The sequence below is a fragment of the Pseudochaenichthys georgianus genome, chromosome 3 (assembly GCF_902827115.2).
Source record: "Pseudochaenichthys georgianus chromosome 3, fPseGeo1.2, whole genome shotgun sequence".
NCBI lineage: Eukaryota > Metazoa > Chordata > Actinopteri > Perciformes > Channichthyidae > Pseudochaenichthys > Pseudochaenichthys georgianus.
The window spans coordinates 1768278-1788742 of NC_047505.1; the positions used below are offsets into that span (position 1 = coordinate 1768278).

General features: G+C 40.8%; 1 protein-coding gene across 1 annotated transcript in view; it reads left to right on the forward strand.

Annotated features, from left to right (window-relative positions):
* The first annotated feature begins 6302 nt into the window (after positions 1-6302).
* Positions 6303-20465, forward strand: part of LOC117462350 (mucin-2-like) — a 32124-nt gene continuing 17961 nt past the window's right edge. Inside the window, exons 1-11 of the mRNA XM_071201747.1 lie at positions 6303-6440; positions 6534-6640; positions 10650-10967; positions 11974-12088; positions 13398-13482; positions 13877-13983; positions 17714-17918; positions 18033-18158; positions 18274-18391; positions 19674-19812; positions 19961-20071. Of these exons, the coding sequence (XP_071057848.1) occupies positions 6303-6440; positions 6534-6640; positions 10650-10967; positions 11974-12088; positions 13398-13482; positions 13877-13983; positions 17714-17918; positions 18033-18158; positions 18274-18391; positions 19674-19812; positions 19961-20071 (1569 nt within the window). The remainder of the gene's footprint in view (positions 6441-6533; positions 6641-10649; positions 10968-11973; positions 12089-13397; positions 13483-13876; positions 13984-17713; positions 17919-18032; positions 18159-18273; positions 18392-19673; positions 19813-19960; positions 20072-20465) is intronic.

Sequence of the window (20465 nt, forward strand, 5' to 3'; positions counted from 1 at the left end):
TCACATTCTCACCTGAGCAGCTCTGTTTGGAAAACATATTTGTGGAACTGAAATGTTAATCCGCTGTAAGTCAAAAATAAATGAAGGATCAATACCCTTAATTGTTGGACTTTTGCACACAAACATCTGACTTACATGACTTGAGTATTGACATATGAGTTTAGAATTTAACAAGAGTTTTTGTACAATAGTAGATTTGTGGTCCCAAAAGTCCAAAAATGATGTCCTATTTAGAAATACTTACAACTTACAACGCTTCAACTGGATTTCAGAAAAAAAGTGTTGGTGACCACATGAACAGATAGTTAATGTGTGTGTTGTCCGGTCTGAAGGGTCTGGGAGGGAACACTTCAAGTCTGCTTTGTGACTAGAAGACTCTGAGCCCACGGGACCTATTCCACTGCTCAGGGTCGGCTTCATCCATGTAGAATGACAAGAAAAAGAAAAGGCTAGGATAGAAGTAGGATTATAAGATAAGATATTCACCTGAAAATGATAAAGTGCCTTATTAATTTATAATTTATTATTAATTAATTTAAGCATATTAATTTACATTGAATTGCATACTCCAGCAATAATTAAATAGTAATATTTAGTTAAATTACTTAACTTAATACATACTATATTGTTTCACTTGACATGTTCTGCATTGAAAGTGTTATATCAGGGCTGACAAGACTTTATTGACACTACACAAACAAATTAGCGGGCAAAGCAGATCAGAGCTTTTATGAAAGATACACCACAGGATGCATATCCTGGACTGAGGGAGCAGAGTCACTGTTAGGCCTCTGACACTCCTTAGAGAAACACATTGGACACCTGAACAATGTGGGGGTTTGAGTTAAATTTCCAGAGCCGATTTGAGTGTTGAGTGTGGTAAAACGTAACCACCAGAGAAACAATTTCAACAATAGATAGCGATGGGAAGATGAAAGGCACTAAGTAAAACCATTGAAGACGATGGAAAATATGTACATCTTTAAGTTTGTTTTAGAAGTGTCAAAGAGATGGTGACACGTCTAAAAGCAACTTTACTGAGGATTTAAGAAGCCTGAATTGGAGTAGGGACAAAGAAGTCCGGTAATATACAGATGTGTCATCTCCTGTATGACTTTATAAAGCATTACAAAAAAAAGTAATCACAAATCTGCATTTAACAGGTAACCAGTGGAGGGATGCTATAGCATGTAGCTTTTTTTCTGTCTTTTTCCAGAAGTGTGTTTTTGAATTTGAGAGCATGACTCCTTCTTTTCATGTTCAAATGTTGTAAAGCTTCTATTCAAAACCATTCATGCCCTCACACAAATAAGCCCTGCTTTTACTTAAACTGCATGCTTGCTCTCAGATATTTTGATGCTTGCTCCTAGATATATGAATGTTTGCAGATTTCCTGCGTTCCAACCAATAAAACGGCAGTTATAGTGTTGGAAAATTATCCTTGCATCATTGTGGGTGCGTTTGTTTTGTTTTTTTACCAGGTGCATTCATCTATGTCCATAGTGAAGAGAAGGGATGAAGCTGGAGTGCAGGGCATATACATACACTATATATCTGAGCACAAGAGTGCAGTTTGTTTTAAAGATTTCTGGCATGCATGAATGTTTGACGTCAATGGCCCCATCGTGATAGGGTGACCAGAAACAATCACTTCTGTCTTGTTATCGTTCAAATTAAGACAGTTTTTTGCCATCCAGTATTTCACATCCTGGAGGCAAGGCGGCAAGGCGGCAAGGCAAGTTTATTTATATAGCACCTTTCAACACAGGGTAATTCAAAGTGCTTTACAAAAATAAAAGACATTAAGAAAATGGCATTTAAAATCAGTCATTAAAAAGCATAAGATAATAAAATAAACATTAAAAGAAAAAATACATAAATAAAAGTTTACAGTGCAGTTTAAGATGTGAATAGCTCAATTAAAAGCAGCGACAAAAAGAAAAGTCTTTAGCCTGGATTTAAAAGTAGTCAGAGTTGCAGCGGACCTGCAGGTTTCTGGGAGTTTGTTTGGATATTATTTGGAGCATAATAACTGAACGCTGCTTTACCATGTTTAGTTCTGACTCTGGGGACAGAAAGCTGACCAGTCCCTGAAGACCTGAGAGATCTGGATGGTTCATAAATTAGCAGTAGGTCAGAAATGTATTTTGGGCCTAAACCATTCAGTGCTTTATAAACCAGCAGCAGTATTTTGAAATCTATTCTTTGACACACAGGAAGCCAGTGTAAAGACTTCAGAACTGGAGTGATGTGATCCACTTTCTTAGTGTTAGTGAGGACTCGAGCAGCAGCGTTCTGAATCAGCTGCAGCTTTCTAATAGATGTTTTAGTGAGACCTGTTTTACTGAAGATAAAAGCATGGACAAGTTTTTCCAAATCCTGCTGTGACATTAGTCTTTTAATCCTAGATATGTTCTTTAGCCTTGAGGAACCCCACATGTCATGTAGGCTGATTTAGTAATTGTTTTAATGTGACTGTTGGCTTTATCTGTTGTTTTGAACATTGCAGACTGAAGCTCAGCACTAACTTTTATACGTTCTGCCTTGGCTCCAAAAACCATTACCTCAGTTTTATCTTTTTTTAATTGGAGAAAGTTCTGACACATCCTGTCATTGATTTGTTCAATGCACTTACTCAGTGTTTTAACTGGAGAATAGTCTCCTGGTGAAATGGTTATGTACATTTGTGTGTCATCCGCATAGCTATTTTTCATTTCATTTCAAACCTTTATTTATCCAGATTGGTGCCATTGAGATCATAGATCTCTTTTTCAAGGGAGACCTGCAGCATATAGATTCCACATGAAACATAAAACAATAAAGGACATTATACATTATATTTACAGGATACATAGTTATAGACATTTACAAGTGCCCATTGTGTCAGCAAGCATTTCATTTACCCTAGCTTTAAAAACATGCAGAGGAATGAGATTGCTCAGTTTCAATTCTTGCTGAAGATTGTTCCAAGCAAGTGGAGCTGCGCACATAAAAGCTGTCTTACCTAAGACAGTCCTTGCTCTTGGCACATCTAACAAGACTACATCATGTGACCTCAGACAATAGCTGCTTGCAACTCTCTGTGTTATCAGAGAGCAGATATAATACGGGAGTTTACCCAACAAAGCTTTATAGATAAACGTGTACCAATGACTGAGCCTCCGTACAGAGAGTGATGGTAAACCTGCCTTGGTATACAGTGTACAGTGATGTGTAAGTGCTTTACAATTTGTGATAAATCTCAGAGCACTGTGATACGCAGCATCCAATTTGCTCAGGTAATTGGCAGGTGCATTCATATACAACACATCACCATAGTCCAGCACAGGTAAAAAGGTCACAGTGACTAGCCTTTTCCTGGCCTCAAGCGAGAAACAGGACTTGTTTCTGAAAAAGAACCCTAGCCTAACCCTCAGTTTTTTAAGCAGGTTATTGACATGAAGTTTAAAAGAGAGACAATCATCAAGCCAGATACCAAGGTATTTGTAACAGGCAACAACTTCAAGTTTTGTTCCTTGCATAGTTACAATATCTAAAACAGGCTCTGGTGTCTTTTTAGCTTTTGAAAAGAGCATTACCTTGGTTTTATCCACATTTAAAAGAAGCTTTAATTCAGAGAGCTGAGTCTGAATAGTGTTAAAAACAGCTTGTAATTTAACAACAGCCTCTTTAATGGAGAATACACAATACATCACAGTATCATCCGCATAAAAATGTAAAGTAGCTTCATCCACATTATCACCTACACTGTTAATATATATGGAGAATAAAAGTGGTCCTAAAACAGAACCTTGTTCACCATTAGAAATGTTTAACCATTCAGAAGACAGTCCATCAAAGTGAACACATTGGGACCTTTCAGAGAGGTAGTTCACAAACCACCCCACTGCATTGCTGGATATGCCAATACTGAGTAGCCTCTGCTTTAAGATGCGATGATCAACGGTGTCAAATGCTTTGGAAAGGTCAATAAACAGAGCTGCACAACTCTGCTTATTATCTAAAATACTCGTAATGTCATTCACCACTTTCATTGTGGCAGTGATGGTGCTGTGTTTCTTTCTGAAGCCTGACTGATGTTTAGACAGGATATCATTTATACATAAAAACTCCTTTACTTGTTCACTCACTAAGCGTTCGAGCACCTTAGCCAGAACTGACAATTTAGAGATTGGCCTATAGTTATTTAAAATAGTTGCCTCCCCTCCTTTCAGTAAAGGCAAGACATAAGCAGACTTCCATACTTTTGGAATTGTGTTCGTGCTGAGGGAGAGGTTAAAAAGAGAAGTAAGAGGTGGAGCAATAAAATCTGCAGCTATCTTTAAAAAGAAAGGTTCTACATTGTCCGGGCCAGCCGGTTTCCTAGGATCTAACTTGGATAATGCTTCATGAACAATACCAATAGTTAAAGGAGTAAAACTGAAAGGGTTTTCCAGACCACATTGTTCAGAGTCAAGGATTGGAGCGTTCACAGGAGCCACACAGCCAAACAGAGAGCCACAAGACACAAAATGCTCATTAAAGCAATTTAGCATAGTAGCCCTGTCTGATATAGTGCCAGATGCTGTGGTAAGGCACGGAGGTAGCTCATTTGGGATATCACCAGTGGAAATCGATTTTATGGCTTTCCAAAATTTCCTAGGATTATTCAGGTTTTCTGTGGTAACCGACAAATAGTACTTTGATTTAGCACTTTTTATTTGAGAAGTGAAGCTATTTCTTAGCTGCCTAAAACGTAGCCATTCTACCTCTGAGCCTGATTTCCTAGCCTTAGCCCAAGCATTATTTCTCTCATGAAGGAGACTGGACAGCTCAGCAGAAAACCAGGGATTTTTTCGTCCCTTCACTCTAAATTTACGCAGAGGTGCATGTCTATCTATAATTTTCATAAAACCAAGATAAAAAATAAGACCATGCAGTTTCTACATCAGCACACAAATTGATTCTACCCCAATCAAAATCAAACAGATCATGTAAAAAACCCTGCTCCACAAAGTGTTTTTTGTCTCTCTTTGTGATAATACGTGGTTTAACCTTTTGGACCTTAGTGTCCCTAATTGTGGCTACAACACAGTGGTCACTCACATCATTAGCAAATACTCCCACAGATGAGTATTTATGTGGAACATTTGTTAAAATTAGATCAATTAAGGAGGATTTATTTGGGGACTTAATATTTGGGCGAGTAGGACTGTCTATAATCTGGGTAAAATTCAATGAGGTACACAGGTTTTTAAAATCCTCTGACACAGAAGTTAACCAGTCCCAATTAAAATCACCAAGCAGCACTATTTCCTTGTAGGAAAGTTGTGATAACAGTTTTGCCAAAGACGATAAAGAGTCCTTGACAGCCGAAGGAGCCCTGTAGCAGCCCACCACCATGAGCTGTTGACCCTTTGTTACCTCAATATTCACGGCTAAAAATTCTAGCTGTTTACTAACAGATTTGGAAACCATATTAGTTACACAAAACTTATTTTTCACATAAATGGCAACGCCACCACCTTTTTTAGGCCGGTCAGTACGATATACACTGTAACCATTTATGTAAATGTCAGAGGCCAAAATGGATTTATCTAACCACGTTTCTGATAAGACAATGACATCAGCATCAGTCGAACTCGCCCAAATACGGACAAAATCTAATTTAGGTAACAGACTACGCACATTTAAATGAATTAAACCTAGCCCAGATCTAGATATAAAATCAGCAGGAGTAGCTATTTGACTAATACTGCTCGGTGGACCTGGATTTGGCTGTACATTTCCTGATAGTAACAACAATAAAAATACCAAGCACCTTTTCCTCTTAATCAACACACATACATTGTCAGCTGTTCTAGAGTCACCAGCAAACTTCGCGAAAGTGAGATTAGAGTTTAAAAAACAATTCTGAAGGACCATCGTGGCAGGCATGTGAGAAAGACAAACATTTTCCGAAATGAATGTCCACGACAGTGCAACCAGCAATTGTTTGTGCAACACCTCCGAAACTGTACAGGGGATGTCCACTGCGGGCGGCAGAACATACCCGAATCCAGTAGATTGTTCAGGACGACTAGCGATCTTCTCCTTGTCCAGCACAGCCAAGAAAAGGCACAGCAGAAACACGACACCCGCCATTCTCCCAGTCCAGCACAACAGTATCCACGCTGTTCCCGGAGCAAAGTGGAACCAGGCCTCAGCTGTAGCAGCACAGCAGAGTAGAGAAGGTAATCCCACCGCATTACACCGGCTATTTAATCCACTTTACATCTCCGCCGGTAGCACAGGCGCGGAGAGGAGCGGCGATACGCTGTGTGATGAGCGGCGAGAGGAGCAGCAAGAGGAGCGGCAAGAGGAGCGGCGATACGCGGTGTGAGGAGCGTCGAGAAGGGCGGCGAGAGGAGAGCCGGGACCACACTTCCGACTCTTTATCTCTGCAAGAGTTGCTCCCTCTCGTGCTAAATCCACTCGGCGGGCAAAAGTAGGATCCCAGAAGTGATTCGCCAAGTGTGGAGTGGCTCCTGAAACCCTTCCCGACGTGCCTTTAGTGGAACTCGGGTCCCCTGTGGTGGATGAGGTTGAACGTGGCTCTCATCCGGAACTCAGCAAAGGTGGATCACGTCTCAGCGCTGACGGCGTGTAACCTGTTCCTCAGGTGAGTTTCAGAGCACGAGCAGCAGCTGTGATGATGAGCAGCAGCTGTGATGATGCTATGGTAACTTATTTTGTGGTTTTTTATTATCTGAGCCAGTGGTAGAGAGTAGAGGCCCCAGGATGGAGCCTTGAGGAACCCCACATGTCATATTTGTCAACTCAGATGTGTATTTACCTATAGAAACAAAGTTGTTTCTGTCCGTTAAGTAGGATTCAAACCAATGTAGAACTGTTTCCAAAAGTCCCACCCGGTTTTCTAGTCGGTCTAGTAATATGTTGTGGTCCACAGTGTCAAACGCAGCACTGAGATCTAATAATACTAACACTGAAGTTCTGCCACTGTCTGTGTTTAAGTGGATGTCATTGAAGACCTTAACAAGAGCAGTCTCAGTGCTATGGTTTGGACGAAAGCCTGACTGGAACACATCCAAACAGCTATTTACATTCAAGAAATCACTCAACTGTTGAAAAACAACTTTTGCAATGATTTTACCTAGGAGGCTGTGGCTCAGTGGAGAGTGTACTGGACTTCGAATCAGGGGATAGCAAGTTTCGAGTCCCACTGCAGTCAACATGTCGTTGTGTCCCTAGGCAAGACACTTCACCCCAAATTTCTCCTGTAGGGATTGTCCACAGTACCGAATTTATGTAAGTCGCTTTGGATAAAAGCGTCAACAAATGACATGTCATGTAAAAAATGTAACCTAGAAATGGGAGATTTGATATGGGCCTGTAACTGTTTCTTACTGAAGCATCTAGATTATTCTTTTTTAAGAGCGGTTTAATGACTGCAGATTTTCAGGGCCTATCTATCTATCTACCTACCTACCAACATCTTGCAAGAAACAGCATCTGAGGGCTTCTTAACATTTAACAAACTATGAATGTGTCATTATGGCAAGCCATTTGAGTATTTATTCAACATGTATGGATTTTTCCTAAACTAGTGGATATTTTCAGCCCACTAGTTGTGGTTTTCTTCACAAGTTTAGGACAAAGCCATACATGTTGATTGAATCAATATCTAACTAGTTGCATACAGTTGCTCACTAGTGCAAACAAAGCCAAACTAGTTGAAGGAAAGGCCTTACATGTAAGAAAAATGTGTAACATGTACGGCCAAAGTCTAACATCTTTATAACAGAACCTGACTAGTGAGAAACAATGCCCTCCACTAATTAACTAGTAAGAAAAACATCGGCTTCACTAGTTAACTAGTGCGATAAAGTGTGCGTAACTAATTAGCTAGTAAGGTAAAAACAATTGTACTAGTGTATCTAGTGGACAATTTGGACCTCACTAGTTAACTAGTGCACATTTGAGCCTCAATAGTCTCAAAAGCAAAGGAGTGCTAACGCACTTAGCACATATCTCACGGTAGAAATATTGTATACTTCATCGGATCTGCACAAACAAGATATAATATGAAAGCTGAGATTCCACAGATTCCAATGGTATAAGTATCATCACTCCATGACCAAAACTCGCGGCAGAGAAGGCAAGGAAAGACAACACACAACTTCACTTTTCTGATCAAAAGTTATGTTCAATGGCATTACAATGCATACAAATGCTGCTGAAGGTTAATTCAATGTCTCTGTGTCACTTTGAAATGATTACTGATAATCTATCATAAAAATGTTGTCAAAAACTGAGTTTTCATATAGCGTGTGTGAGAGCTGTAACCCAGCTTCCGGGTTTGGGCTTGCTGGCTGCGCATCACTCTCTTCACCAATGGGTAATGTTTAGATGGATTAGGAACTTACCCTCGATTCGATTGGCTCTAACAGGTTCAAAAGTGGTGTCAATCACCAAAATGGACCGATGGGTTCCAGAGATATGGCAAATACACCCAAACGACCCCAGAAGTGTTTTTCTTTTACTAAATCTGTCTAAAAAGGTCACATTTAACTTGTTTTGCATCAATCTTGATACAGGGTACCTATTATAGGTTACAGTTTGGATTCCTAAAGCGCCCATCATTCAAGGGTGGTTTTCACTATAAGTAATGGGTTTCTTTTGGACGGAAACTATCATTTTTTTTTTTACTATGTTCAATCTGAATTTACTTTAAAATAAAAACATCTATATTGATTCTATATGATATGATTAATTTACCCCTTTTAGAAGTGAAGATATGGTCCTTTGTTCTGGGAATGTCATTTCCGAGCCTGAAACCTGAAAAACAGGCTCAGGGCTTATCAGGGTAAACCATCATTCTGTTGGGGGTTTACTAGCAACTACAATGATGAGCCCATGTACCTGAGCAAAATATGCCTTACCTGTTTGAACTGTTTTAATTTTAAGCATCTGCCAAGTGCACTTATTGCCCAAGGGTTTGTAACCCAATTAAACTACTTACATATGTATTTATAACATTCCACCACTGTTTTTCCAGTAATAATAAAAGAACGTGTGATAAATTCAAGTTTGCTGAAGTGCTCCACAGGGTTCACATAAGTAAGGTCATGGACCTTACACGACAAGACAGCACCAAGACAGCTAGGCAGCTGATCTCGATCCATACTAGTTGAAGGGTCTGTGGTTCAGCGGAGGCCTGTAAACGGATCAAGTGCAGTGATAGAGGTAATGATATGTTTGCTGAGCAAACAAATAGCGACCTTGTGTGTACTCAAAGATATTAATTCCATATGCAAATACCAACCTCTCTTAAGACATTTAGAGTGAAGGAGGGACAAATAGTGGGGCTGCCTAACTCTCTTTCTCTCTGAGCTCATGGTTATAAAGGGATTTGCCCTCCAGGTGAGTAGTGTCACAGTGGTTCAGTCCTCAGGAGCAAAGATGGGGACCATAGGATCATGGATCATCTTCCTGATGCTGATTGTCGGCTCAGTCTCTCAGATAGGTGAGTGGGGACCTGGGAAATGCTTACAGATTCACACTATTACAGATAGATATTATAGATAGACTAACAGATGATTGGACAAGGTCACAGAGCGGAAAACTGGACGTTAACAGAAATGTAGTTTGGTTTATGATTAAGGAAATATGACGTACTCAATATATTTTTATATTTTACTTTTATTTGTCTGTAAAATATAAAAATAAACTACAAATACATTACATAACATAATTGTCTTACTTTGGCTTTCATTGCAGAACCAGTTGATTACAGATTACCCATCATCATACCAAACACAGGCTAATGTCATGTTTCAACAGCCAGCTCCAAAGATTTTGAATTTTGATGAGTTTGAGTTTATGTGATTATTACCTATCCATTTGATTGTTAGTCTATGGCATGTTGGGTTTAGTTCACCCAAGCATTAATATACTATATATTTTGTACTTCTTATAGGCAGCATATGATTATTAACATTGCATCTCACCATTTCTTACATACCTGTTTAAAATGTATTTTTAGGCATTTTATAGACCAGTCACAAAAACACGAGTGAGACTATACAAATGTAATATATACATTACATTACATACATTAGTTTACTTATATTAGTATATATTTAAAAATAAATTGTACCCCCAAAATTAGGCTACAGCAAATGAAAACAAGGCTCATTCCAAAATGACAGTGACAGTATAAAATAGCAAAACCATTCAAATGAATAAGTCTGTGTGGACAAAATATTGTATTGACAAAGTGTGCTAAACTTCAGATCTACAAAACAAATATCTCATAAAAACTATTCTACAGTTAAAAGGCCAAAAAGACGCTACAATCTAATAAACAGTCACAGTTTAAAGTGCCACCAATAGCACTAAAATATGTCTTAGAGTACTGGTCCAACTGCCCATCAGACCGAGCAGATGGCCAATACTAATCTAGGATAATAGGGTCCAATCAGAGGACATGTCCCTGTTTGCTCATTGGAAGCATCATCAGACTTCAATATTCAGTGAAGAACTAAACCAGCTGATACACTGCTTTTGTTGTGGGAAACATTTCAATGAAAATGTCTTCTCTTTACTACAGTACACATAATTCCTTCTCTTCTGACAGGGAGCCTGAGTTAACTGTGTACATGCTTTAGGTTTTTGCACACCCTTTCATATCAGTTAAAAAGATGTTCTGATGTTAATCTCGTTTCAGCTAACGAAAATAAGATCGGCCGAGTGTGCACGACTTGGGGCCATTACCAATGGAAGACCTTTGATGGAGATTTCTTCCAGCTGGCCTCCAACTGTAACCATGTCTTGGTCTTCGAGTGTAATAACAGCTACAAAGAGTTAAACCTCCAAATGAGGCGCACAGTCATCGATGACATCCCCACCATTAGCACAATTATCATGACGCTTGAAGGCTCTGTGGTGGAGCTGGCCAAAAGCTCAGTGATAGTCGATGGCAAGACGTAAGTCCAGTCCAGATCAGTCCACCACATGTTTCCCTGAGACATTTTACCTCATCGATCAATCAATGTTTATTTATATAGCCCAATATCACAAATGTTACATTTGTCTCAGTGGACTTTTTTTACAGACTATCAGTATGACAATACGACATCCTCTGTCCTTAGACCCTCACATCGTACAAGGAAACACTTCCAAAAAAGGAAAACTCGTTTGTTCTTCTTTCAGCCTGAGACTGTGTTGATAATGTTGGGAATGTTTCCGTGATTAGACATTTACATTCAGTGCAACGCTATGGAAGCAGGAGTAGCTATCTTTGGATCTCGGTCTGCCTCTGTGGATGGAGGTTCTGCAGTGGTCACGGACATAGCTAACTCCTTTCTCCTTCTGAAAACTCCATTCGCAGGGCAATCGCAGGAATGTGATAACTGCTTGAAAGCTTTATAAAAATCCAACATCGAGTAAAGATTCTTCAGGTTCCTTCACAACAAATGACTTCAGACTGCTTTACTGCAAACCGTATTTAAATGACTTTCCCAATGTTGTAGATACTTAGCAAGCAGATCAAGTTCAGAGATAAAGTTCCTTTAACTACAATGGAGAACAACTTGGAGATGCATCTTTACTAAAATCCGCAATGGGTAGAAAATTACTCAATGTGATAAAAGCTTAATATAAATAACTAGTGCGAGGTTTTGCATGCAGAAAAATGAAAAAGCACCACTTGACATTTTAAAGACTATAATTAAGTCAGACTTTGTCAATCTTGGGTTATTAGTTGGTTTTGTACTTTGTTGTTTTTCACCTAAGTTGGTTACATGAAAGATATTATAATCATCATCATAATCATTCTATCAATCTATCAGTAATAGATCAGTAATCCTTGAATGCAGATATTTCCTGAACACAGCTTTGATTAGTCAGAAACTTTATGCAACCTGCAAATGGCAGTGAGACAGTTTCCAGATGTTACATATGTGTTCATATGTGTACACTTACTCTCTGCAGGGTGTCTCTGCCACATGTCACATTCGGCGTGAGCGTCATGCGGATGGATTTTGATATCATTGTGGAAGCTAAGCAGGGAATTACAGTGACCTGGAACCTGGACGACTCCCTGGACGTATGTAGCACACACTTCTGTCCAGTTCTGTGTTCAGCTGTATTGACATATAAAATCACTCTTAATTTCTCACACATATACCTTAGAAAAACCCAGTTTGTGCACATGCTTGGAATGCATATGAAAACAAAGAAACACAATTATTCTTAAAGGATAAGGCTCATATTATTTATTTCTTTAATAAAAGCAACAACTCATAAGAAAAGGCTCAAACGATCGAACAAAAACAATAAACCTATCTTACAAGCTATTTTGTTTATCGCCACACTTTGAAAGAGCTTGTTCCTCCAAGAAATCACAACCCCTGAAAAGGTTGATGAAGAATAAACAAGATTAGTGGGGAGCAGGAGTTCACTCATATTAATAGTGGCGTGTGACGAAAGGCAAACATACTTGACACAGTTAAGTACAACTATTTAAATATAGAGTTGGTGCTGATCCATTTCAACACTTTTATTTAGCGATTCAATTGATACACTTTCTTTCCTCTCAATATATTAAGCCTTCTAGTTACCGGCACTGTACCACTTTAATACCCTCCCAATCTGAAAGAATGATAGCTGCTCAGCTATGGCATTTAAAGGTACCATTATAAGGCAATTTATTTGAAAATAAAGACAAGAACTTAGTATTGCTCTCAAAACCCGCATCCCTTATTTCAAGTTTCCCAATGTGTGTGGTTTTGATAGCTGTGAAAGAATTCAGTGCCAAAATCAAAAATCATTTCAGAAGTTGGACTAAGTGGCATAGTATTAGCTATTGTTGTTTCTAAAGCTTGGCCATATACATGTATATGGGATGAGTTAATGTGATTAATGTCATGTTTGAAAGTACACAGAATAAACTGTTTATGCTTTCCAATAACCTTTGGTCACCAGTAAGCTTTGCTTGTGAGCATGTTGTATTTGGCTCGCGACATATTATATAAATCTGATGCCATCCAAGCCTTAACTCAAATATTGGATGAGTTCAGCAGTGAGTCACTTAGGGAATGTGTGTGGCAGGCTATGTCCTAGAGATAAGCCAACAATATGAATATGCACAATGTGAATATAAAAGAGTGCATTTTGCAAATGACAGGTCAAGCACCAGCTTGGAAAGCAAAACGTTACTCTCCTACCGTAGCAATGCCAGAGAGTTAACAGAGCACAACATCTTATATGGATTACATAGGAAAAGTTATTTGGTATGTCAAAATATGTTATAATAGTATTTTGCTTCATCTTAAAAGCCTGCTTTGAATAATGAATGACTCATTTATAACTTGTGTTTCACCAATTACTTCTCTATATTTCGTCCATGTTCACAGATTGAAATTGATGAGAAATACCAGAACAAGATATGTGGACTCTGTGGAAACTTTGACGGCGTGCCCAATGATCTGATGAAAAATGGTAAGATTGTTCTCACTGTACTCAACGTGGGATCAGGCCTGCACTAGCTCAATCCTGTGTCTCGTTAAATGTTTCATAATCACACTGAATATAATTAGGCCTTTTCTTCCAATGATGGATAGAATCAATATTTTTTATTTAAAATGAACATTTACTTAATTTATTAACTTAATTTATTTATAAATCACCATCAAATAGCATTCCTAACGGACAAGAGACATCTGTAGCAAAGGTGCAGCCTGTGCACATTTCTCTTGAAGCTTTAGCTGATGCTGCTTTCATGCTACCGTGTGACTAAGGAATAAAACCCCTCCCTGCTTTATGAGGGGTACAAACTGTGTTCCAAGTATTTATTTACATCAAAGTGCTGTCCATAATGTGTGATTGTCTGTAGGCGCTCAGCTGTCCGTGAGCGACTTTGCCGACACCTACAAGGAGGATGGGCCAACAGAGCGTTGTGAGGAGCCCGCAACCACCACAGTCCAGAGCTGTGACGATAAGGTAACTCCTCACTCCAAACTAGTTCCCTTAACATCTCATGAAGTCATTTGTTAGAGGGATCAGATTCTCTATACCAGTGGTTCTCAAACTTTTTTCAATAATGTACCCCCTTTGAAAAAAAATGCAGCCAAGTACCCCCTGATCAGCGCAACAACTATTTGTTAGGGAAGAAATGCCTATAAAGAGGTACAGTACAGCGCTGCACCATCAGAGTCTGATTTATTAAAACAACAACCTTGTAACTGAGAAACACTTAAATGCTACATTTCAAATGTTTACAATCCATCACTAAATTAATGGCAAACCAATTGTAACATCATGCAATAACACTAAGATGACATTAGCTGCATTGAACTGATCTTTTTAATAAGTTGTACTTACAATGTAGTGAAACATGGGCTTGAGCTTCACTGAGGATCTTTGTCATTCTGACAGGGAGGCAAACTGCAGTTATTACACTTCGCGTTTTGAAATATGTGTAACTCTGTTAATATAAAACCCACACTGCTCATACTTCCTTACTTTTCCTAAAATTGCTATATTTATCTATTTTTTTGAATATTGTTTTTTCATTATCATAAAATAAATCTCACATACCCCCTGCAGTACTCCAACGTACCCCTAGGGGTCCGCGTACCCCCATTTGAGAACCACTGCCCTATACTATACTATCAATGCCAAGCTTGAAAAATGGCCCAGAATGTAACATTAAAGGTCCCATGTCATGCTTTTCCGGTGATTACCCGTCCCCTTTTTGTTATGTAGCTTTTTCTGCATGTAAACGGTCTGCAGAGTCACAAACCCTCAAAGTACACCCTGTAAAACTCTGACACAAAAAAGACCTGTCTATGCTGCCCCAGAACGCCTCGTTGGACATTTCTCCTTTTCCATTGTTTTCTTCCTGGGTACAGTGATGTGTCCATACCCAAATGGACCCATTGGTCCAAATGGACCAATCCGTGGAGCCGTTACGTTACGTCCTCGGAGCCGTTACTTCCTCACACACACACACACACACACTCAATCTTTTCTCAGCTGCAGCTCCGCCGATTTCTCCTCCTTGACACGGAGGGACGCGGCGAGGCTGTGAGTCTGTGTGTGAGCACACACACAGACTCACAGCCAGGCTGCAGGTGTGTGTTTGTGCTCAGGCTGGTTTCTGGCTGGGTTTAGCTGTGTCTCGCTGTCTCGCAGACGGCCACTGGGCTCATAGGGAGGGGGGGCAGGAGCTCTCTGTCCTCTGTGTAGGGCAGAGAGTGAATACACATACTATACAGAGATGCTGTATGAGAACCCAATGTGAGTTTGGAACATTGAACAATGTAAATCTATTCTAGTAGACCTCAACAATGGAATTAGGAACAGTAGAAATGGCCATGACATGGGACCTTTAAGATTGCATTTAGATTTGTTTCACAAGAAAGGACCATACCACCACCATTTGAGCTGGAACAGCCCGCCAATAAGACGGAGTCAAGAATGTTGGGAAGACAGAAGGGTTTTTTTCTCCCAACACGAGTGATACCCACCTTTCACTTTAAACACCTGCATTGAAGACCAGGCTGGACCCCCTGGAATGGTGTATCTGCAGGGTTTTTAGAACAGTTTGCCTGACCCCGGTGACTCTTTTATTCTCAGCATTTATTACAAACCAAAAAACTGAGATTATCTAAGAGACAGACAAAGGGTGGAGGCATTAGGGAAGTACAAAATGCCACCCCAACCCCCCCTGCGTGAGCAGGCTGTGGCCGTAGAGGCGGTGGAGGGCCTGTGATGGAACCCATCGGGAGAGATTGTCTTGAGTGGAGATGCCCACGCGTGGGCCTTTGTTCTGACCGCTGAGCGTCTCCACTGGGTCTATGCTGTTGTTTGTTATGTGTCATGCCTGGAGGATGACTGGTTTCAAAAAAAGTGTCTGAATCTGTTGGGTCAGTTTGCCATTAAGGAGCCGTGGTGAGTGGATTCTTTCAAAATATGAACTTCAGCCTTTGTCGAATTTTTGAACTGTGAATGTACGTTTCGGGATGGTCTGTCTGTGGTGACATCTGAGACAAAGACCAGGTGAAAGCAGAGGGGTCAGAGGTGTGGTTGAGGCATGGCCATGGTTCAAAACCCAAGTTAACCAATCAAATGAAAAGAGGTGCTGCAGCACAGGCAGTAACGGCCCGTCTACACTACAGCGTCGAAAGCTCCAATCTGCTCCAATCTGCCCATTCACTTTCAATGGGGTGACGTCACGTAGCCGCGCTTTTTCGCCGAACTGAATTGTGGGTAGCAGAGCGGTCCGTCTCAGGCGTCTCAGGCGACAGAAGTTGAACAATGTTCAACTTCTGTCGCCTGAGACGCCGGAGTAGCCAGCGCCAGCCAATCAAATCCCGTTTCTGAAAATCTGACAGCTCAAGCGCTAGCCAATCAAACCGCGTCTAAGCTGGGAGAGATGTCCCGCCGTTCATTTCTATATTTAAAAAAAAGTCGGAGGAGAAACTAACTATCGCCGTAGCAAATCACCCGGTTTTGTATGACCAGACCCTCTTCACCTACCGGGATACAAACCGGAGGAACCAGGCATGGAGGGAGGTGGCAGAGACAGTGGGGGAAACTGGTAGGTTTTCGCCTGTTTGGGGAGTTTATATATATATTGCTCGCATAAAATCCCTGGGGGTTTTTGCTTTGTATGTCGGGGGCGGGAGATTCATGTGATTGGTTGTTGGTCGTGTTGCGTAACGGAGCGTCCACACTACAGCTCCAAAAATAGCTTGGAGCTGGGCGTGTCTGGAGCTTGGGGATTTTATTCAAGCAACACGACCAACAACCAATCACATGAATCTCCCGCCCCCGACATACAAAGCAAAAACCCCCGGGGATTTTATGCGAGCAATATATATATAAACTCCCCAAACAGGCGAAAACCTACCAGTTTCCCCCACTGTCTCTGCCACCTCCCTCCATGCCTGGTTCCTCCGGTTTGTATCCCGGTAGGTGAAGAGGGTCTGGTCATACAAAACCGGGTGATTTGCTACGGCGATAGTTAGTTTCTCCTCCGACTTTTTTTGAAATATAGAAATGAACGGCGGGATATCTCTCCCAGCTTAGACGCGGTTTGATTGGCTACGGCTTCAGCTGTCAGATTTTGGGAAACGGGATTTGATTGGCTGGCGCTGGCTACTCCGGCGTCTCGCAATTCAGTTCGGCGAAAAAGCGCGGCTACGTGACGTCACCCCATTGAAAGTGAATGGGCAGATTGGAGCAGATTGGAGCTTTCGACGCTGTCGACGCTGTAGTGTAGACGGGCCGTAAGAGGAAAATAAAGAGCTGTTTGAACATTAAAGCATGGAGACATGTCCCACACTAAATACTAATATGAACCAGAACATATGTCCTTTTACACCATTTATTACGTGCTTATTGTAATTGTGTAAGATAAGCAAGGTGTGTGAACCAGTGAACCTGTGTTTCTGGATTTGCTTGGAAGAGTGAATCATCAGACTACAAACTAATTCTCTATGAGATCATAATATATATAAATTCAGCCATTAACCATTTTGAATGCGAAAGATTTTGTCAGCCCAGTCTGTGCAAACATCCAGAGGCTTTCCCCACAACAAGGGGTCAACTTGTATCTCAACTCTTGGCTGCCAGAGTTGATAGTGCAGCTAAGTATCTGTTTATAGTTTGATAAAAACAGATATTTGGATTTTTATAACACATTGATTGATTTTGTTTTTTGCAGCAACTCTGTGACCAGATCTTCTCCAGTTCTCCTTTCAGAAGATGCAAAGACCTTTTGGACATGGACTCCTTCAATAAAGTCTGCAGGAATGATATGTGCAACTCAAAAGAACCTACTACTCTCTGCAAAACCATATCAGAGTACTCCAGACAGTGTGTCCATGCAGGGGGCACGACAGAACAGTGGAGGAATGCGGCGTTTTGCCGTAAGAGAGATGCTTTTTTGCAGTTGACTTGAATGTTCTGCATCAGTTGCTGTGTTGACTGCAACATGGCTTGATTGTCCTGGTACAGCAATGTTTAAGTCTTTGTCTCCACAGCCAAGACATGTCCAAACAACATGGAGTTCACGGAGTATAGCAGTCCATGTGTTGACAGCTGCTCCACGCCTCAGGCCAGCCAGACCTGTAACAGAGACTACAGGAGTGGCTGCGCCTGCCCTAACGGTAGACTACACATTGCACACTACAGTATACACCTGCTTTGTTCATTCACAACGTATCTCAATCATTCCTGGTGCTGACGTAAAACATGAAATACATGATTATTATCTCCCCTCAGGAACTGTCTTTGATGACATCAGTAAAACTGGCTGTATTGCACAAGACCAGTGTCCGTGTCTGCATAAAAACAAGTTGTACAAGTCAGGAGAGTCCTACTCAGACAACTGTAGATCCTGGTAAGATGAAAACATGAATACACCTGAATAAGAGTGACCTGCACTGCATTTTGACCTGCTTTCTGAAGTCCCAAATGTAGAACTTCAACATGCTGTTCACACAGTCATTTAATGATCTCCTTTTAATTATTGTTTATATTTTACCAGGTTATTTCATCTGTTATGATGAGTATAGTGAGACAGTTATTGCATACCCACAAGTGCTAATGTCTTGAATGACTTTTGGTATAATCCACACATATGTCACATGAATGGCTAAATATAACACTGTCCACTCGCTGTTGTTGTTTTGCTTTATTTGTTTATTATATATTTAATCAATTAAAAGCAGTTAATTGCATTGACATTGAATCCACAGCATTCAAATCTTTAGTTATCACTACAGATTGCAGGCATATGATATCCATACATATTGTAATTGACCTACATATAGTCTAATCTAAATCTCTTCATTTACCCTGGTGCTGTTAGCATTGAAAAAGCCATGTTAGCTCCTTTGTCAGGGAGTGAGACCTTTAGTGAAGTCATTAGAGTTATGCTTCAGACCGGCAACAGGTCGAACTTGTTCGATTCTCCTCTTTGTATCACAGGAAGACTACAGAATACCTTGTTCCTACCGCGGTGGGTAGCAAACGCGAACACCTTACATCTCATGCCTGTATGCTCTGCATGTGTGTAACACCCAAACATGTCAGAGTAGCAACATCACAATTGGTAGGCAGCTTTACTGCATAAGCAATAGTTCCTACTATTACAGATCTGATCCAATGCAGCTCCACACTTGATGTTCTTAATGGGCACATACAATAGTCTATCATGACATCTTTCCTTCTGCAAAAACATGTTCTAACCACCGACCATGCAGTCAAGCCAATACAAAATACTTCTCTAAATGTAACAGGTTTGTTTCAAAGCATTGCAGCATTATTCATGCAGTAATGCCATTTTAATAAGTTACCCCAAATTGTCATACAGTATAGGCTTCTTTTAACAAAGGTAACTAGAACACTGATTCTACTGCTCTCTGTGTGTGTGTGTGTGTGTGTGTGTGTGTGTGTGTGTGTGTGTGTGTGTGTGTGTGTGTGTGTGTGTGTGTGTGTGTGTGTGTGTGTGTGTGTGTGTGTGTGTGTGTGTGTGTGTGTGTGTGTGTGTGTGTGTGTGTGTGTGTGTGTGTGTGTGTGTGTGTGTGTGTGTGTGTGTGTGTGTGTGTGTGTGTGTGTGTGTGTGTGTGTGTGTGCGCGCGTGCGTGCGTGCGTGCGTGCGTGTGTGTGTGTGTTGACAGTGTGTGTGAGAGTGGACAGTGGAGTTGTACAGAGGAGAACTGTCCAGGAACCTGCTCTCTGGAGGGGGGGGCTCACATCAACACCTTTGATGGCAAAGCCTACACCTTCCATGGGGACTGTTCCTACGTCCTGGCTAAGGTAGTACACACACATCCTCAACTGCAACACTCCTTGTTTTCCTATTTACAGCAACGTCTGAGTATGTTGTGTCTATTTATTGTACTGTCCTCCATTTCAGTCTTTCCGTCATAATTAATTTCAAGTGTCGCCCTTGTGTGTGTTTCAGCAGAGTAATGGCTACTCGTTTGCAGTGCTGGTGGATCTGGCCAAGTGCGGCATGGCTGACAGCCAGACCTGCCTGAGAGCTGTAACTGTGAGCTTAGACAGAAGTTCTGTGGTAAGCCATGCACAGACAGACACACACACACACACACACACACACACACACACACACGCACACACACACGCACACACACACACACACACACACACACACACACACCATGTATACATCACTTCAGGGGACATTACATTGACTGACATGCATTTCCTAGAGACTTATCCTAACCTTAACCATAACCAACACATGCCTAACCCTAACCCTTAACCCTTAACCTAACCCTTACCCTAACCCTAATCCTAAACCTAACCAAGTCTTCACCCTAAAATGAATGATTCCCCTTATGGGGACCTCCAATTTGTCCCCATAAGGGAGGCGAGTCCCCACACTTGACTATGTAAACATATGTAGGTCCTCACAAGTATAGTAATGCTAGTCCACACACACACAC